The following is an 18,339-nucleotide window of genomic DNA, read 5'->3' as shown; positions in this document are numbered from 1 at the left end:
TTTTTTTTTTTTTTTTTGCCTTTTTTTTTTCCCTCCTCTCCGTCTCGGTCTCCGTCTCCCTCTCTCTCCCTCCGTCTCTCTCTCCCTTTCTCTCACCCCCAGTGCAACTTTTGCAGGCGCCCCGGCACACGCAGCCATGCCGCGCTGAGAGCGGGGGCACCGCGCCAGCCCCCCTCCTTCCCTCCCTCCCTCCCTCCTTTCCTCCCTCCCTCCCTCCTTTCCTCCCTCCCTCTCTCCTTCCCTCCCTCCCTCCCTCCCTCCCCAGCGCCGCCGTCCCGAGCCGGGGGGGCCCCGCCGCCCGCCGCCCCTGCCCGGCCCCGCGCCTCGCCCCGGCCCCGGCCCCGGCCCGGCCCGGCCCGGCCCGGCGCCGCCGCCCCCCGCCCGCTCGCCCGCCCGCCCCGGCCGCGTCGGAGGGCCGGCAGCGGGGCTGGATGTGCCCGGCTCCCCCCGCGCTGAGGCGGGCAGCGATGCAGAAGGCAGGCGGCAGCTTCGCCTCCGCCGAGAGACACCCGCTCAAGATGGCAGATGTGTGTTGAGTTTGGGGGGCTGCGATCTCGCGTCGTTCGTGGCGGCGTTGCCATGAATAACAGGCGTCCTTGCACCGATGGCCCCCATGTACGAAGGTAAGCCCCGGCCCGCCGCGGCCCGGCCCGCCCCGCCGGCACCCCTCGCCCCGCCGCGGGGGGAACGCGGGGAGGGGGGGACCCGGGGGTTCGCCGTCCCCCGGGCGCTGTGGCGGGGAGGCTGGCGGCGGGGCACCCCCGCCCTGCCCGGCGCCCGGCGGGGAGCGGGGCGAGGCGCGGGTCGCCGCCCGGCTCTGCCCCCCCCCCCCCAGCCCTCCCCGGCCCCGCGGTCCCGGGCGCTCGGCCCCGGCGGGGGGCGGCGGGTGAAGTCCGTGCCGGTGCCGAGCAGAACAATGAGGTGGACGGAGCTTGCCCTGCGCCTCCGTCTGCGTGTGCCTCTGCCCGCCCGCCCGCCTGCCCCTCGCTGCAGCTCTCCTTCCCAGGACCGGCCACCCCGCTCCTTTCGCCGGTTTTCCAAGAGCTGCCCCCGCCGGGGCTCTCCTCCGGGGCGCGGGGACCCCGCGGGCAGCGGCGGCCGGGGCTGCCGGCAGCCGCCTGTCAGCTCCTCCGGCTTCTCCTTCAGCCCAGCCCGGGCTGCGGCGAGAAGCCCAAGTGCCCCAACTTAGTTTTTTTTCGGTTTCAAAAAAAAAAGGGGGTGGGGTGGGGGGGTGTTAGATCGGTGCGAATTTCAGGGTGGCTGTTTAAAAAAAAATTAAGAAAAACATATCGGGGCTAATTTAAATCCCCTCGCCATGCGTTTATCCTCCCCCGTCACCCCTCCCGGCTCGGCGCTGGCCCCGGAGCGTTACATAAAGCGGGGGGGCACCCGCATCCCGCCCGGGGACCGGGCGGTCGGTGGCGGCGGAGACCCGGGCGCCGGGGGGGGGGACGGGGACACAAGGACACACGACGCGGGGACGCGGTACTTTTCTCCCCACGGCGAAGCCGGTAAAACTTATCTGAGGAGAAAATCGAGCCCGGGCTCGCTGCAGCGCCCGAGCGGAGGGCGCTCGGCGGGCGGTGTAAAGTTACCGGCCCGCCGGGTTATTTCTGGGCAGCCCCGGGCTCACCGGCGGTGCGGAGTTTAGACCCCGCGAGAGGCAGGCAGACAAAGAGGAGCGTTTTCGGCAGCGGAGGGAGGACGGCCGGCCCTCCCCGCCCTCGCCGCTGCCGGGCACCGGGCCGCCGGGGCGCGGGGACGGCGGCGCCGCCGGGGGGCGCGGAGGGGGCGCGGAAGGGACGCGGCGGCGGCGGCGGCGGGGCCCTGCGCGGCGGCGGGCCGGTGCCGGCGGCGGGGCCGCGGCGGGCCCGGGGTGCCGGTTGGGGCCGGCCCGCCGGCAGCGCCCTCTGCCGGCCGCGCCGCGCCGCCGAGCGGCCTCGGCCCCCGGGCCCGGGCAGCCCCCTCCGCCCCCCGCGCCGCCCCCGGCGCCTTCAACGGCAGCGGGCGGCCGCGGGGGCCTGCCGCGGGCAGGGGGAGGCCGCCGCCGCCCGGCCGCCGCCCCCCGGCCCCGGCCGCGGCGGGGGCTCGCAGGCCCGGCGCGTACCTGCCCGGCCCCCGCCCGCGGCCCCCCGCCGGGCCGGGCCTGTCGCCCCCCCCGGCGCGGCCTCGGGCCACCGGCGGGCCGGTGAGGCCTGCCCGGCATCGCGCCGCCCGCCGCTGAGGCTGCCCGGCCCCTCCCGCGCGGGCGCCGCTGGCAGGGGGGGTAATGCGGCGATTCCTCTGAAGTTCGCTCCTCGCCGGGCCGCATCCCCCGGGCGGGCGGCGGCGCGGCGCGGTGCCCCGCGGGCGGGCGGCAGCAGCCGGGGGCGGGGTGAGGCGCGGGGCCTGCGGTCAGCCCGGCCGCGCTCCCCTTCCCGGCGCGCCGCAGCGGGCGCCCGCCGAGCGCCGGTACGGCCGCCTCCCCGGAGCCGGGCAGGGCAGGGGAGGGGAAGGGAACGGAAGGGAAGGGAAGGGAGAGGAGGCCTCGGCCGCAGCCCGGGCGGGCAGGGCGCCGGCTTCCTCCCGGGGAGGAGGCGGCGGTGCCGCACCGGGGCGTGCGGTGGAAGTTTAGCGGTTCCTTGGAGCATCCTAACTTCAGCGGCGCCCGTGCTTCTGCCTGACTGGAAAAAGAGAGCGGACGGAAAAAATGCCCTGAAAAGCAACCCGTAAAAACAAATTCCTTGCAACCGATACAGAAGGGTCCACGGCCAGGCTCTGCAGCACGCCTCAAGCCTTAAAGTAGGTGAATATCCCAAATCGCAGGAGCCAGCGCATAGCGTAAAGGCCGATAGGGATTGTTTCATCTGTTTTGTGTTGCAGTATGTTTGCGGGTTAAATTGCTGCTGGATGGCTTCGAGGGAGGCGGAGGAGGGGTTAATGAATGTTTTTCGCCTCCTAGTTGCCATGAGAGGTCCTTAGAATTCCCTGCAATATCGCAGTGCATAGATAAAACTTACTTATCGCAGGGGATGCGATTTCCTCCTTGGAAGGAGGCAAGGACTGCGATCCTCCCTTACAAGCCTCACATTATGTGCATAACCAGTCCGGTCTGTAGCCCTCCTCTGGAGCATCAGGTACTGTCAGGCCACCGAGGAGAGCGCAGGGGCCGAGGGGTTGGATCAGCGCTGCGGCGGGCAGTCGCTTCTCTGCTCCTGCCCTTGGTGGAGCAGTCTCGGGTGGCACACACGCACGCACGCACGCCCACCACCACCACAAGGCAGGCAAGAGTAGGTGAAACAGTATCTCCACCGTACGGATTTCAGAACATAGGCTCTTTGACAGAAAAGGCACCCCAGGAAGAAACGTGATGCCTTGGAGGCCCTATGAAATGGTTCCAGTAGAAATTTAAGTGAGTGATAACACAGAGCACATGCACAAAGTCACCCACAATTCTCAATGTGGAGGTGAGAGCAGTGCATGCCTGTGCTGAGCAGCTGGCTTAAATACTGGTTCTGGGAAGCAGAATGGTGCCTCACCTGATATTAATAGGCGAGGCATGATAAATAAATGAATATCTGGTGTGAAATCCTCCCCCACATACACTGTGCAAGGAGAATTTTCCTGTTCGTTTTAAGGATTTCAGAGATTTTGCTGTCATCTTCTCCTCTACCGGGTTTTTCTCATTCCTTTTTTTCTGAGTGTTGCAGAGCTGAGTGGTAAAATGAAGGACATAAAAACCTATCAAGTAAAATAAAACAGAAGTAACACCGCCGTGCAATGCTTGACCTGGATTTTAGTTTTGGTTGTGAGCCACACGGGGAAATGTGTTGGGCTTCAAGGCGGGCCTCAGCAGGTGTAATCCCGCGTGGCCTCTGCTCCAGAGTTGGGGCAGACCGGTGGCTGCCGTCCCGTTGGGCACTGGAGATGTGGCTTCCTCAGAGGCGGCTCTGTTGGCTTCAGAGGAGGCGAATGGCTTGAGGCAAGCGAAAATCTGGTTCTTCGGACTCTCCTCTAGGCAACGTTGCCCTTGCTGTGCAAAATCATCAGTGGTGCGCTTGTCGTGAGACATTCCTCCTGTGCAGAGAACAGAGCCAGGCTCTGTGGACCAGTGGAGAGCCCATTTTAAGAGGGCTTACCGCAATAGGCATCACCGGTGCCTGGGCTGCAGGTGGCTTTCTGCCCTGGGTGGGTGTCTCCAGCAATTTCCTGGCTACCTCGAACCTGGCATCCTTTAGAATTGGGTAAAAAGAGGTGTTTATATGCTTTAACCTTTATTTCCTAAACAGTGATTACCTCTGTTTTGGTTTTGTTCCTCTTTGCTTTGCTTATAACTTATGCCTGACAACTTTGTTGCAACTCGCGGTGTATTTTTAGCAGCCCCGTCGGTAGTTTTCTATGTGGGTGGCTTATGGAATTAATCTCGGTAATATTTGTAAATTGCACCTCGCCACCGGTGCCGCTGCTTGAGCTCGGCACAGGCAGGGACCTGCCTGCACGCCGTCCTTGTCACACGAGGGGCTGGGAAGCCTGCAACTCTGACCCCGGACACGTCACGGATCAGATCCCGTTTAACGCCAGGAACAGGCCAGCCCTGCTGGGTTTTGAATGCATCCTCAAATCTCGTTTAAGCGCACAAAACTTGCTCATCGGGGAGGCGGCACCAGTGAGGCGGAGGAAAGGTCTTTACCCCAAAGTTCGTGCAGGGAGATGATAACTCAGAGGCGCTTCCTGTTTATGAATTAATAACCAGAACTTAAGCTAAGTCAATGCTGGGACCAAAAGCGTAAGTTTTTATTAGCTCAGGATATGGCTATAGCCGGGATAACAGGAAGCCCCCTCCAGTTATAATTATTGTTCTTATCATGCTACCGTGTCTAGCGATTAAATGGGTTGGAGATGTAATGGATGAAAACTGCTGTTTTATTTTTGGAAGTGGAAAGAGCACTGCCAGGACCAGGGGCCAGGGCGAGCCGGCAAACAATGCGCTTGGACAAAGAGGCAAGCACAGTTACTCGCCACAGTCATCGGCCCTTGGACTCTGTGCAGCGTGTTCCTCTGCATGGCTGTAACAGGTGGGGAAAACCCTGTTGGTTTTGGCTCAACACCTCAGCTGGCCTGGAAAATGAAGTAATTTTAATTTTCCCGTGCCTCAGTTTCCCCATTTACCCAGTGGTTACTATTTACTGTCCACTTTCACACGGTGCTTTGAAACCACTGGATGTAGCTTCATCCAGACTGGGTAAGAGCTGACTGTGGACCCTGATCTGTGTAGGTCGTCCACTGATGAAGGACAGCCCAGAGATATCCTTGATGCCTATGAAGGTTTTGAACTCCGGTCAGCCCCTGGAAGTTAGACCATTTATTCAGAGGCAGATAACGTACTTGGGTGGCTAAACAAATAGGACTCAGTTTTGGCCAATTCACAGCAACGGCGTGTAAAAGTATGTGGATATTTGGTCAAGGGGAAAGTTCTGGGAGGTCAAATCATGGAAGGTTTAGTGACCTGGGTGTGGAGGTAAATCCCTGTCCCGATTGTGGGCCTCACCAAGTGGGTGCCAGGTGATGGTGTTGGAGCAGTCCTGCCAGATGGCGAGGTCAAGGGCAAGATTAGCCACCTTCTGCTCAGACTGGGCTGAGATGCCGGTACGAGGCAGATTAGACCACTTCTCTCAGGTGCAGGAGGCGAGGCAACTGGGATAGCACGTGCCTTTAGGCAAGACTCCCGAGAAGGGGAGTTTGCAAAGGCATTCAGTGGTGGGCTGACAGCTGTTACGGTGTCCCCATCCCTGTATCTGTAGAGGTTGGGTAGGCTGAGACTGGACGTTTTTGAAAGTTCCACCCTTTTCCTCTCCGTTCCCGATATTTAAGAAGGTATTTTAAGGTCTGTGCCTAAATTTAAGCTCACAGGCAGTGCTGCTGACTTCATTAGAATTGTTTATGTCTTTAAAGCTGGCCACACGCTGAAGTACCTTTCTGACTCATGGCCTCTATAGCTTAATCAGTCCATTTATAAAAATGAGGTTGTTTCCTCACCCTTACTAGGAAATCTCTGCCCTCTGAATGTGAAATATTATTTATAGGGCTTTTTCTTGCTTTTGGAAGGTTAACTGGTGGCTAACAAGAAGTGAGAATTAAACGCTATTTAGAGAAAAGGTGGTTTCTTCAGCTATTTACATACCCTAATACAGACCTAGGTGTTTAACAGGAGGCCTTCTCTTTTGAAACTATTCCCCCCGGCAGTACAGAGTTCAGCTTTTGTTTTGAAAATAAACCCAGGTGATAATTTCACTCCAGATAGGGCATTTAGCAATTTGTCTGTTTGTCGTGGGGGAAGAGTAGAGGCATGTTACTGCTTCCCCCCATTTACAGCACAGAGCGCACCTGAATCCTCCCTCATTTGGCCACATCAGCAACTGAGGTCGTTCCTCTGGAAAGCACAAGTGTCTGTATTTTGGGACCACTCTTGAATTCAGGCAGACTTCTGAATTGGGTAATTTTGATGGTAGAAATCATTCCTTTAAGACTTCCCCATGCAGGTGAGCGGACGAGCAGCCCCCGTCTCCGTCGGCTGGCAAAGGCATCGCCACCTCTCAAAATACCTTGGAGAGTCCGGAGTCAGGGCTAAAAGAATTAAAAAGCTGTACCATTAGAATTTATTTATTTAATGGAAGTAATAATAAGCTGTAATAGTGTGTGTTTATACAGTGCTGTATATGTTCAAGGCACTATATAAAGAGTGGCTGTCTGATCAAGCCACTGACAGAATGATGCCGAGGAACAGTCTCTTTCACTTGTTTGCAGAGGAGGTACAAAATAGCCAGCGGAAGGCAAGCATCCTCGAGATGTGAGCCCCTCAAGCTGCTCCTGGGCTTGATTCTGATTTGGGGGATCATAGTGTAGATCAGCAACAGTGCCACTGAAACCCAGGGAGCTGCGCGGAGGGGAGCACTGTCTCCGTGCAGCGAGTCTTAGCCCGTCTGTGTCACGTTCTGGAGGGAGAGGGGGTTTTATGCTGGGTGAAGGATGGCATAGTTTGCTCCCTTGGTTTTCTTCAGCATTTCCCACTGAATGGGACATTTGCTCGGAGAAGCTGAAGCTCGCTCTTTATTCATGCCTTGTTCTCTGTCCTGCTCACCTTCCAGGGCCTGTGCTGACATCTGTCTCTGGAAGGATGAAGTAAGAGAAATTGCCTACAGCTCCTACCCTGAAAATCAGGAAAGGTCACCCTGCAAGGCAGTGGTATTTGCTAAAGATACCTGGGAAACTCAGAAGGGCAGCTGTCTTCCTTGTTCATTATAACCTTTAATCCTTAAAGGCATTAGCAAGACCTGGGACAGTGGTGTTACGCACCGGTACCCTGCAGGCTAATGTCTCCTCTGATTCTAAACGCTGACAGGTTTATCTTGGTCTGTGGGCTATGCTGAAATGCCAAAGAAACTTAGCTCTCACCAAAATCATTGAAGTCATAGGGAGTGGGCATAGGAAAGACTTCAAAAAGTGTTTCAAAGCAGGACGTACTATACCAAATGCGTGCTTGTCCAGCATGTTCCCTAACATGCTTGTCTAGCATATTACCCATCTATGGAGTGTCCATGGCCTGCCCCGGCTGTCATCGCTGCCTTTAGCTGTCTTTGTCATTGAAAAGTTTTTACCTCCTGCTAACTAACTGCTCTGCTTTGCTTGCTGTGATTCCTTGTCCTGTCGACAGTGGGTGTGGAAAAACTATTCCTTCCTCTTTGTCATGTCTCTCCTTGGCTTTGTGTTCCTTAGGCTATATCCTATATCAAACACATCCTTCGGCTTTCTCCTGTGTCTTGTTTTCTGCAGTTCCGACCATCCTCCTGCTTCTCTGTGTTCCCTTCAGCTAGTCCACCTCTCTCTTGAATGGCACTGCTAGAGCACAGTGCTTTACCCGAGGTCCTGCGTGGGCCAAGTAGAGCAGAAGTGTTCCTTCACATCTCTTACAGGCAGCGCTCCTGTTTGGTTTAACTTTTGCACTGTGACAGCATTCATCTGTGTGTAGTTTGTGATGTGCCGTGGCTCCCAGATCCTGTCCGAGAGGTCTGATGCCTTGTGAGCCATTTTCTATCCTGTATGTGTGGAGCTAGCCTTTCCTACCTAAGCTTGTGATTTTCCTATTTGTCCCATTCGAGTTTCATCCGGTACCTCTCAATTTGTCGGGATTGTTTTGAATTCTAATCTAATTCCCCTGACTTTGCAGTCCCTTCCTGCTTGGTGTCACCTGCCAATTTAAAAAAAACACAATATCTGTTTCTTTACCAAGATCAGCTTTGTTTTCCACTCTGCAGTCCCAAATAGAAAACACAGAAGAGAAGACATTGCTTCATAAAAAATAGAAACAGAACCTTACCCCCAAAATATAAAAGAAACTGAAACAACCACAAAACACTTGGCATTGTTTTCACACCTCCTATTCTTTTACTCTTCTTTGGTGCTTTTGAAGTATTCCTAAGAACAGTTGTATTTGCTGTAGTAGCACCAGTGCCAAGCAAAAGCAGGACCTTACCACACTAGGCATGACATTGACATGAAGGGGTAGATAGTTCCCACCCCAAAGGATTTGCATTTTATGTAGATGAAGACACAGGAGGGTGGATTATACAAACCGGCTGGGCTCTTTAGGGAGAGGAAATCACAACATGTGGGTTTCCTTAAACATTTTTTGACAGGGATTCGTTTGGGGAAGGGAAGGGTGGGCTGTAGGTTGAGAAGAAGTAAGGAAATTGGTCAGGAACAAGAGAGAAGAGGATGAGAGAGACGGGTGGGGGAGGAAGATGAGGACAAGTGACTGTAGCAGGAGAGAGGGAGGTGATCCCTGAAAAGTACAGGGGCTGAGGCTGTCGCAGCCAAAGCCGGCAGGAAGAAAGTTGGGTGAATTGCTGAAGATCCTGGCTTGGACTGTTTTTGCAGCTGCCCTTACTGACTTCAGTCTCTCCCAGGTTTTTTTCCCTGCAGTTGTCTCTAACATCTTTGGAAGGGAAGGTGGGTGAGGACAGGAGATACTATGTATATCTTAATGCTCATAGGCGGGATGGAGAGTCTGCCTGGGGATTCCCCGGCTGGAGCTGAGACCAGAGGCAAAGCTGATGCTGTAGCATTCTCGTAAGATCTCTGATCCTGCTCTTTATGCTCAGGAGATTCTGATGGAGCAGAGATTAGCCAAAACACCAGCACTTTTCATTGATCTGAGATCCTTGTGGTTTCCTCCCTTGCTGCTGTTGCCCTTCCCACGATGAAGGTGGCTATGCAGGATGAATTTGACCTGCCATCCTCCCTCCTCCTCCCCGGCAGGCCCCGCATGCTGAATTTTCCTGCAGCCTGCACATGATGTCTTTAAGGGCACATGTGACTGTCTCACCCTCTGTCCCTGTGTCTGCCCTACTCTCACCATCAGTCCGGGTGACCGAAACGGGTATGAGCGCAGAGGCAAAGTCGTCAGCACCGGAGCTCATGGGTGAGAACCACACGTGCATCATGCCGCACACAGATGTGCGTAGCCTGAAGGCTGGGCGCATTTTGAGCATATGAGGCTCAACATACTGTTCTCTGTAGTAGCAGGTCAGGTATGTCAGTACGCTTGGCAGTGAGTCTGTAAGATTATGGTTTTTCTCTTGGGTGAAGAGAGCAAGAAAAGCTCTTTTTTGCTTATAGTTTGGGGTCAGGGTGTTTATTTGCTACTGGATGTGATCCAGTGGATTCAGTGCGTCTCTGTTTATTTTTGCTTGAAGACGTGACTTTTTTTTTCTAGTTGCAGATCGTAAAGGCACACGGGATGGCGGGTAGCCAGCAAGCTCCCTAACTATTAGCTGCATTGGTGGGGTGTTACGCTAACACTTCTGGAGGGAATGTTACAGCAGACGATAGAGTGGGTTGATGGAGACTTGGACTCTAGCAGCAAGTCTCAGAAAATATCCAGTCCCAGAAAACTTGCAGAACATTTCAGAGAAAGTTTGGTTTTTCAGGAAGCTCCTTTAGCTTTCCCAGAATATTTTTACTTGTAGGCAAAATTTGTAAGCGTTCTTTATTTTTAAAACACGGTTTATATTCTGCTCTTGTCTGCACCAGCGCCAACACCGTCAATGTATTTATCTTTTCCCTGTTAACACTTGCCGTTCCTGGAACGTCTCCTGCTCAGCAGCTGTTTGTAGGTGGTTTTTTTTTTCCTCTCCCATCATCATGTACCTTTCCTTCCTGTTCAAGGCATCCATAAACCTCTCGTAGTGACATCATAGCTGTCTCCATAGCAACAGATTATGATACTAGAACAGAGGATCATCTCAAACAGGAGGAGGAAGAGATAAATTATGGTGTTTGTGTGCGTGTGTCTGAGGGCTTGATTATATTCCTACATCTTTTCCGAGAATGTTGTCTGCCTGGTTTCTCCTCTGTTTATCTTACATGCCTTTTAAAGGTTAGGAAAAAGCGAAGGAGAAAAAAAAGAGCTGGAGGTCAGAACAATACAGACGCATATTTTTGATGGTCTCTATGTAAACCTAGTAGTTTTTTTTATCTCAGTGGTAGCTCTCCTGTGTCTCCCGAGAGTAATCTAGTCTGGAGAAGACTTGGAGGCACAACAGTCCCCTGGTGCAGCTTCACTTTTATTTTAATTATGAATTATTCGTAGCCACTAGCAGCTGGGATCCCAAGTCAAGGATCCCTGTGCTGCAAAGTTTCCAAAAGATGGACAATTGCCCTGGAGAGCTCGCAACCTGTGTTTGAGAAAGGAGGTGACAGGTACTCAAATCAGCCAGCTCTGGCATGGGGAGGAGAGGGAGAAGTACCCAGAAGAAGGGTATCAGCAGAAGTATGATCTCTAGGCAATGCTCCAGCCTGCCCAGAGAGTGCTCGTGGCAGAGGTGGTCTGAGCCTCACCCCAATATTAGCTTTTCACAGTGGTGTTTCTGGAAGTGCTGTGCCATAGTGGGTTGGGGGCCTGGTTTGTGACCATGTGCATGGTTCTTCCGTGGCTTCAGGCTGTCAGTCTGACAGGAGCTGACAGCAGCAGGATTGCAGAAGGATGAGTATCCATATTGCTCCATGCTTACATTGGTAGGAAGGCTATCTGTTTGCTTAAAGCATGAGGCTGGAGGTGAAGAATGTCCAGCTAAAATGCACGAGGTTTTATTTTCTCCTAGGCAGCATTTAGTGTTGTCAAATTCCAAATAGTTTGGCAAGGATTTTCGTCAGGTCTCTGTTCTGCCTCTAAATAGCGGTAATTTCTGGCCATCATTGCTACTCTTCTGTTTAGATGATTGACTTCAGAAGCTGGAGAAAAATTTCCAAGAAAATCCTCTTAGATATCCTCATAACTCTGTGTGTGTGTGTGTGTGCAATCTTTAATCTTCCTCTTGTGGCAAAATTTCTGGGGAGTTAAATGGCCATTGCTAGTCTTTAAAATACCCAGAGTAGGGTCATCACTAACATGGCAAGTCTCCGGTGATGCTCTTGAGCACCCTAATGTTGACAAACACTTTTGATCCCATGCTTAGGCGCTGTGATGCCCCAGGGAGGAGTGCAGGGTAGGGATCTGAGTGGCGCAGTAATCCATACCGTGTCAGCTAGCTTCAGTGATGCAGCGGGGCAGAGGAGTATGTAACAGGGCTTCTTCCGTTACGGCAATTCCGTGACGTTGCTGCAGGATGAGCCGTGGGTCGGCAGTGGAGCAGCACTGGGATTTGGTGATGCCCAGTCTCCAGCTCCCAAATTGTCAGTGCACAGAAGCTTTCTGGCATCTGGGTGGGCTGCTAATGGGCTTGCTGGCCGTGTTGAGTGAAGAGTTTTTGGTCCAACTTAGTGCCACCAGGATGGAGAGAAGTCGGCAAGTAGGAGGAATCGCATGAGTTGCTCAAACTCGGCAATGCCATTGGGGGTTAAAGTTACTCAGTTCTGTGAGCACAGAACACCTCAGCAGGAATTAATGGTTAGGTGGCCTTCATGGGAGCTTATTGGGAGCCAGTAGAGACCACAGAGGACTTGCTGGGTGTGCTGCCCCTGTGCAGCGCCAGCACGACACGCTAGCCCTGGTTTCTGAGCAGGTTAACGGCGTTGTCCAGCAGGGAACGCGCTTCCACAGTCAGGCCTTGGGGTGATGGGGGCAAGGGAAGCTGAACGAGGTCCTTTGCAGAGGGAAGAGAAATCGCAACCTTTTCTCCGAAGCCAGATTGAAACAAAAGGACAACTCTTGGCTACAGCCAGTTTGTGGACACTGTGGAGAAACCCAAGACCTCATAACTCCCCCAAGGCATGTGCCTACAAAGCAAGTGGGGATCACATTTAGTCATGAATACAATTAGAAATTCTTTCATCTCTTCTAGCGCTATCACTGGCACCACCAGGAACCTGCCTTCCCATCAAACTCCCCTCTGCATTCTCTCAACATCAGACTGTGTATGTATTTAGCAAGTGGGGATAAGAAACACGTTGCAAACCCCATTTAAAATAGCTGCACCACCTGACAAGGATATGTGAAACCCAGACACGAGCATATCCCGTTGATGGTGACAATACTTCTCTTGCAGTGTCATTTTCTCATTGCTTATCTGAGGCTGTGAGCACCTGGATAATGAAAGTGCAGCTTCCAATTGCCTGTGCTGCCTGAAAGCCCGTGCGAGTCAGAAGGGACGGTAGATGCTGTTACAGAGCCCTGTGTGTGAGAATACAGGTGGAAGAGTATATGTGTGTATATATACATGTCTGTGGGACTCTTCCCATGTTTGCAGGCATGTGTATGAGCACGCACATGTGTTTGCATGTGGCTGCATCCCCTTTGTCTACAGAAGGCAGCGTGGGCCTGATTCTCCTTAGAGCTGTTACACCGTTCTCTCAGCAAATTGCATTTGTACCAGGGCTCTTTTCCACTGTGGGGGATGAAGAAGGGAGATTTATTATAAATATAAATTAGGCCTTCTGTGTGTTCGTGAGCTGTCACAGCCTGTACAGGAGGAAATATAAACAAGGTGAATGCAGGGTGTTTATGTGGAGCGATGCTGTGACAGCATACGTGTTGGCAGAAGTGCTGTCTGCAGTCTCTGCATAAGGGGTTGTGTCGCTGGTGTGAGTGTGGAAGGCTGTAAATTACACTGTGTTCAGGAGGGGACACTGCCACTCTGCCTGTAAAAGGCAGGGAGAGATTTTTGAAGCAACTGTTCAGCTTTTCAGGCTGAACAGAAGGGTTACTAGAAATCTAAGCTTGAGAAAAATATCATCCAAGACTGGGATACCAGTGATCTGTAATCCACATCCACCAGCTTGTCTCCATCCTGACCCAGATGCATGGCTGGGTCTTTTACACATCCCTCCCAGTGCCAGGTTTTGGTGGCCCTACTGGACCAGTTCTTTGGTACCTCTGCAGCTCTGCTGATGTGTTTCAGGTCTGTCCTGCTGTATCCTCAGTTATTTCAATCTTCACCTGGTCCTGTGGTGTCGCTGGCGTCTGTATGCAAATGCAATATCTCCTGGAGAATCTGTATCCATTTAGATGTGTTTACCATGTCACTCACAACGTATCTAATTTAGGTGAGACCACCTCAGTAAAGCAGCTGTAGCTTTTTCAGCATCCCTGCAGGTAGGCACCTGAGCCCTGGTTTTGTTCTTGCTCAACTACGAACTCGAGCTACAGATTGTGGAGTTCCCCTCTTTAGGATTGGGCTTGGCTTAAAAGTTATTTCGTGTTCCTCCAAAATCATTGCTGTTTCCCAGAGGAGGGCTTGAGTCATTATCAATCCCTGCATTTCCTCAGCCAGGAAGGGTTGAAGGGGTTTCAGGAAGAGGATGCTTTACAAGGAGACGTCTGCTTTCCTTTGCCATGCCCTGTCTCAGACACCGAGACTCCTGCCAAAAAGCCGCCGCCTGTAGAAAATAATGTGCGAGGGAAGAAGAAGATGGGATGTGAGTGAATGGCAGGGTAGGGCAGGGTTTCAGGTGGGGATGCCCAATGCTTTTGGTACTGGGCACAATAAAACAGATGCTTGTGGCAGCACTGGGGGTGAGCTAGGAGACATGCTTATGTCACTTGGCATCATTGGAGCAAGTTGCAGATCATAGTTTTTCATTTGGATTTCACTGAGGTTAGTACTCCTGTCCATCTCACCCTCCGTCATTGTAGGGCTTGTGGAGGGGATGGGGCTTTTACTTTGCTTGTGTATTTTGTGTCCTTTCTCCTGTCCCCGCCAGCCTCTTCCCCGCTGCTGCCCCCTCCCCAGCACAGGCCCGTCATGTTCGGTCGTGCCTTGTTGAAGGTGACCTGCCCACCTGAGGTGTCCATGGGCGAGGATGTAGCCATGTATTGAGAACATGCCGACTTCCCGTGGGAGCTGAATGCTGCGTGTCAGACATCCCGAGCCATGGGCTGGTGAGCGTGGGGGCTCTGCACTTGCCCCCGCAGCTCGGGGTGAGCCTTGGGGGGACAGTGGGCACGTGGGGGAAGGAAAAACGCAGGCACAGTCGCGTAGGGAAAACACTCCGTGGTTACTGTGAAATGATTGCTGAAAAGACAGATATTGGGAGTTATTTGGCTAAATGAGGCAAGGGAAGCAGGAGCCTCTCCCAGTGATCTTGGCCCTCCTGTCTTGCCTGCCAGGGACATGGGGAGGGCTGTGGGGGCAGGCGCTCCCCGTCCCCTGTTTGGGGTGTCTGGGTGGATGGGCTGGCTGCCAGCCAGCCTGCAGGATGCTCGTCCGCTTTTTGGTTGGAACTGGCAACCCAGCAGCACGCGAGAACTGTGAAATCCAACTCTCTGTTGGGACGGGCTGCACTTAAGCCCCGTGTAAACTCTAATTTGAAGGCTTAAAGGGAACTGAAGCGCGGCACCGAGTGTTGTGGCTGAGCTTCACCCTTCCTGAGCAGTGACGGCCTGCCAGGAGGGGCACCGAGGGAGGGGCGGGACAGCCTCTGCCCTCCCAGCAGGGCCAGGAACCTCCAGCCGAACTATTGGTCCCAGCAGAAGCGTTGGATTTGGTCGGGTTTTAAACTGCAAATGTGATTAATTGTGGCTGGCGGTTCTGACCTCTGTGGTTTTCACTGGATGCCCAAAGAAGTTGTTGCAGTAATGGGCCTGTTCTGCCTGCAGCCCAGCTGGTCTCCATATGTCTGGTTACATATGTTCGTCCCTATAGTTCTGCCCCTGATAACCGTCCTCCATCTCCCCAGCCTGGTCACTGCTTCTCTTTGCGGGCAGCGGGCTCAGCATGCGGCTGGTAGCAGGTAACACCACCCCTGTGCCGGGCTCCTAAAGGCCACGTAGCCGTTGTGGTGGGCCTCCGTCAGGGGAGCCCCCCACTTCCCTCTCATGCCTGTGTCCCCCCCTCCTCATGCTTGCTCTCTGCACGGGGACCCCTTCCGTCTGGTGCCCTTCGGGGGGATGCTGGGCTCCGTGTGCTGCGGGAGCGGGCGACCTGCCCAGCACTCAGGTAGTCACAGCAGGCTGAGGCTCACCATTTCTTCCTTTTCTTTGTGGCTCTGATCCTTGTTTATTTATTTGTAACAATTGTTGTTGCATTCACTTAGGGTCACTTCAGCATTAGATGCTTTCATTTATTTCAAAGCCCGATCACTGCATAAAACACAGCTGTACTTTTAGGAAAGCCACAGAGCGTGCCATGCTATGCTTGGGCTTGGGAGGGGGGATTCGGATAGGTCCTGAAGGTGCCCCCCAGCATTGTGCCTGCTGTATTGCTGGGAAGCACACACGTGCACCCATGTGCCCATACAGACCCGTGTCTGCAGATGTCCCTGGGAGCATCCTGTGGCGTCCTGCCCACCTTCCTCCCCCAGTCAGGTCCATGGGACGTCGGCCAGTACACCAGAGTGAGGATCACTGGTGTTCGTCAACCTTTACAAGAAAACAGATGGTTTTTAAGCCAAAGCTAAGATTGTAGCACATGCTGGAGGCTGGAAGGTAACTGTAAATCCTAGGTCTCATTTGCACAAATACATTTGGTTCCAATCCTAAGGGCATTTTGCCTTCCCTTGCCTATACCTTTGTTTCAGAAACGCGTAAATTTAGTTTGGATTCGTTTTTTCAAAACACCACAAAATGCGGCTGGGGGTGGGGACTTTTAAATTACATTTGGCACAGAGGGGATAAGGAGGATTCTGGATGCTCCACGGGGTAGGAATCTGTGGATGTTTGTCATTTACATGCTATCAGAGGGGGGAACGCTGAAGAGACTGGATACACCAGAGGAGCAGTAATGATATTTGCAGCCTCTTACTTGTAGGTCTGCTGCACAGATCAGACCTCTCAGCTTTCTTCTGGCCCAGCATATGAGACCCCACACACTGGGTCATGTTTCAGGCGTGAACTTTACATGTAGGGTCATCTAGTGGATAAATGTCCTGTCATGTGAAGGGAGATAGGCTCTGTGGCAAGGTTGCTGCTGGAGTGGGAGGCGATGCTGGCCAGTTAGGCTCCTTCCAGGGCAGAAACCTGCAAGATGCCCCTGCCTCTCCGAAGAGGCCGTCTCTTTTGTGGTAGGGCCCCTGGAACAAAGAAGAGGGACTTGGTTTCTGCCCTGAAGACGTGGGAGGTACAGACCTACCTGAGAGCTCATGAGGAGGCAGCCGTGGCAGCAATTCCCAGGTTTGCTAGGGGTCAACAGTGATGGCACATTTATACCACTGAAGGCCTTACCCATAGCAAAGTTTTTGTTCACGTTTACTGGCTGCTTACCAGATCTCAAAATCGTTACGAAGAGCGACAGACCAGCTAAGACAGCCGGCAGGGCAGGGACGGGGCTGGGCTACCCTGCTGTGGCTCCCTCCGGGAGGCGGGAGGACCATGCTGGCAAAGGTGCGTGGTGGGCCTTCTGCGCCGACATGGGTCGTGCTGTGCGCGCTTGGTGCTGTGTTTCCAGAGCTGCCAGTTCAGTGTCTTTCACCTGCACTGGTTCTCTAGGAGGAAGAAACCAAAGAAGAGTTGGAGGCTGGTTCACGCAGAGACTGGCTGCTGGAGGATCCCCTCCCAGCCCTCCCGTTGCTGTCAGCAGAGGAGAGGGAGAGGTTTGTGTCCTCTCCTGCCTTTCAGCCAGAAGGAATGCACGTGCCTGGGGGCTTCCTGCCATGCTCTCCTGCCATGCTGATGGGTTTCATGACACCACTTTTAGCACCTGAGGATAGGTGTGAAAAGGGGGGAGGAGGAGGAGGAGGTGGAGGTGGTGGTGGTGGTGTGAGTTAATACAAGACCCAGTGGGAAGCAGTGGCAGGCAGTATTATTTCAGTGGTTTGAGCCAAAACTTTCTCTCTCTCTCTCTCATTAAATTACAACTAATGCAAGTAGCATTGTGAAGGAGGAATTTGGGAACTGTTGTTCATCATCCAATCGCTTGTAACGAATGTGCTGCTCAGTGCCATAGCCCATAGCCTAGCTGAGAAGTAATTCACTTGGTATTTGCAGGCATGACATGCATGCCATAAGAATTCCGCTGTTAGCATTATTCCAGCATTAGCGAGGGGATATGAAAATAAATGATGAGCTATTGTTTTTCATGATTAAGTCCAGGCTTTTCGCTCCTCTGTCATTTTCCCTTCCTCTGTCTGTGGAAGGAGGGGCCTCCCCGTTCCTTTCACTTTCGGAGGAGGCAGGTTGTGCCCTCACGCATCCCAGCTCCCCTGTCCCCCTTCCAGACCAGCACCCTTCTGCTGCTTCCTCCGCCTATCTCCTCCTGGGTTTGGAGATCAGCCATAGTGGTCCTTTAAATTGCTGTAGGATATCACTGCAGAATGATACAATGTCAAAGGGGACCTCAGCATTTTGTTATGGGTCTACAAAACTGTTTTGCCCTCAGCATCCATCAAGGGGACCAAGCCCTGCTCTTCATGGTTGCACTGGCAAGCTCAGAGTTCGGTGGCGGGTCAGCAATTCGGTACTTTGAGGTCATCCGCAAGCCTTAAGTGACTCTTCTGTTATTTAAAAAAAGAAAAAAAAGAGGGAAAGCTCTTAAGGCAGCTGTCAATTTGGATGTGCAGGAGCAGAGCTGAGCCACCTCTGCTGGGGTCTGCTGCCAGTGACCAGCGCTTAAAAGGAGAATTCCACAGGGAAAATGCGGAGGATCTGCGACCCGCGGTTGTGAGGGGCGTCCCTGTCCATCCCAGTGGGCTTTCCTGTGTTTCCTGCAGAGCTTTATAAATGTGAAGGAGTTAAACATTACAGGGGAGTGAGGTAGTTAAGTATTATTCCTGCTTGCTAGCGGGGGCGACCAAAGAAGAAAGTGTAGCAGTTTCAGAGATGACCCCTGTTTCTGGGATCATCAGGTCATGGGGCCAGTTTAAGCAGGCACATGAACACCCACCTGTGCAAAATAAAAGACTTCTTTCGAAAACTGGGCTTAAATATCCCCA

General features: G+C 53.5%; 1 protein-coding gene across 3 annotated transcripts in view; it reads left to right on the top strand.

Annotated features, from left to right (window-relative positions):
* The first annotated feature begins 380 nt into the window (after positions 1-380).
* The window catches only part of HIPK2 (homeodomain interacting protein kinase 2), a 134,173-nt gene continuing 116,214 nt past the window's right edge, over positions 381-18,339 (top strand). For 2 of the 3 annotated variants that reach the window (XM_082309398.1, XM_082309396.1), the window contains exon 1: positions 381-623. In XM_082309398.1, the coding sequence (XP_082165524.1) occupies positions 605-623 (19 nt within the window). In that variant the 5' untranslated portion in view covers positions 381-604. Of the gene's footprint in view, positions 624-2,517; positions 2,782-18,339 lie in introns of those variants that run through there. The other variant, XM_082309397.1, reaches the window with a different exon arrangement.

The sequence above is a fragment of the Platalea leucorodia genome (genome assembly GCF_965183815.1).
Source record: "Platalea leucorodia genome assembly, chromosome: 4".
NCBI classification, from domain to species: Eukaryota; Metazoa; Chordata; class Aves; order Pelecaniformes; family Threskiornithidae; genus Platalea; species Platalea leucorodia.
The sequence above is the reverse complement of the archived record's forward strand: the minus strand, read 5'-3'. Positions and strand labels throughout refer to the sequence as shown.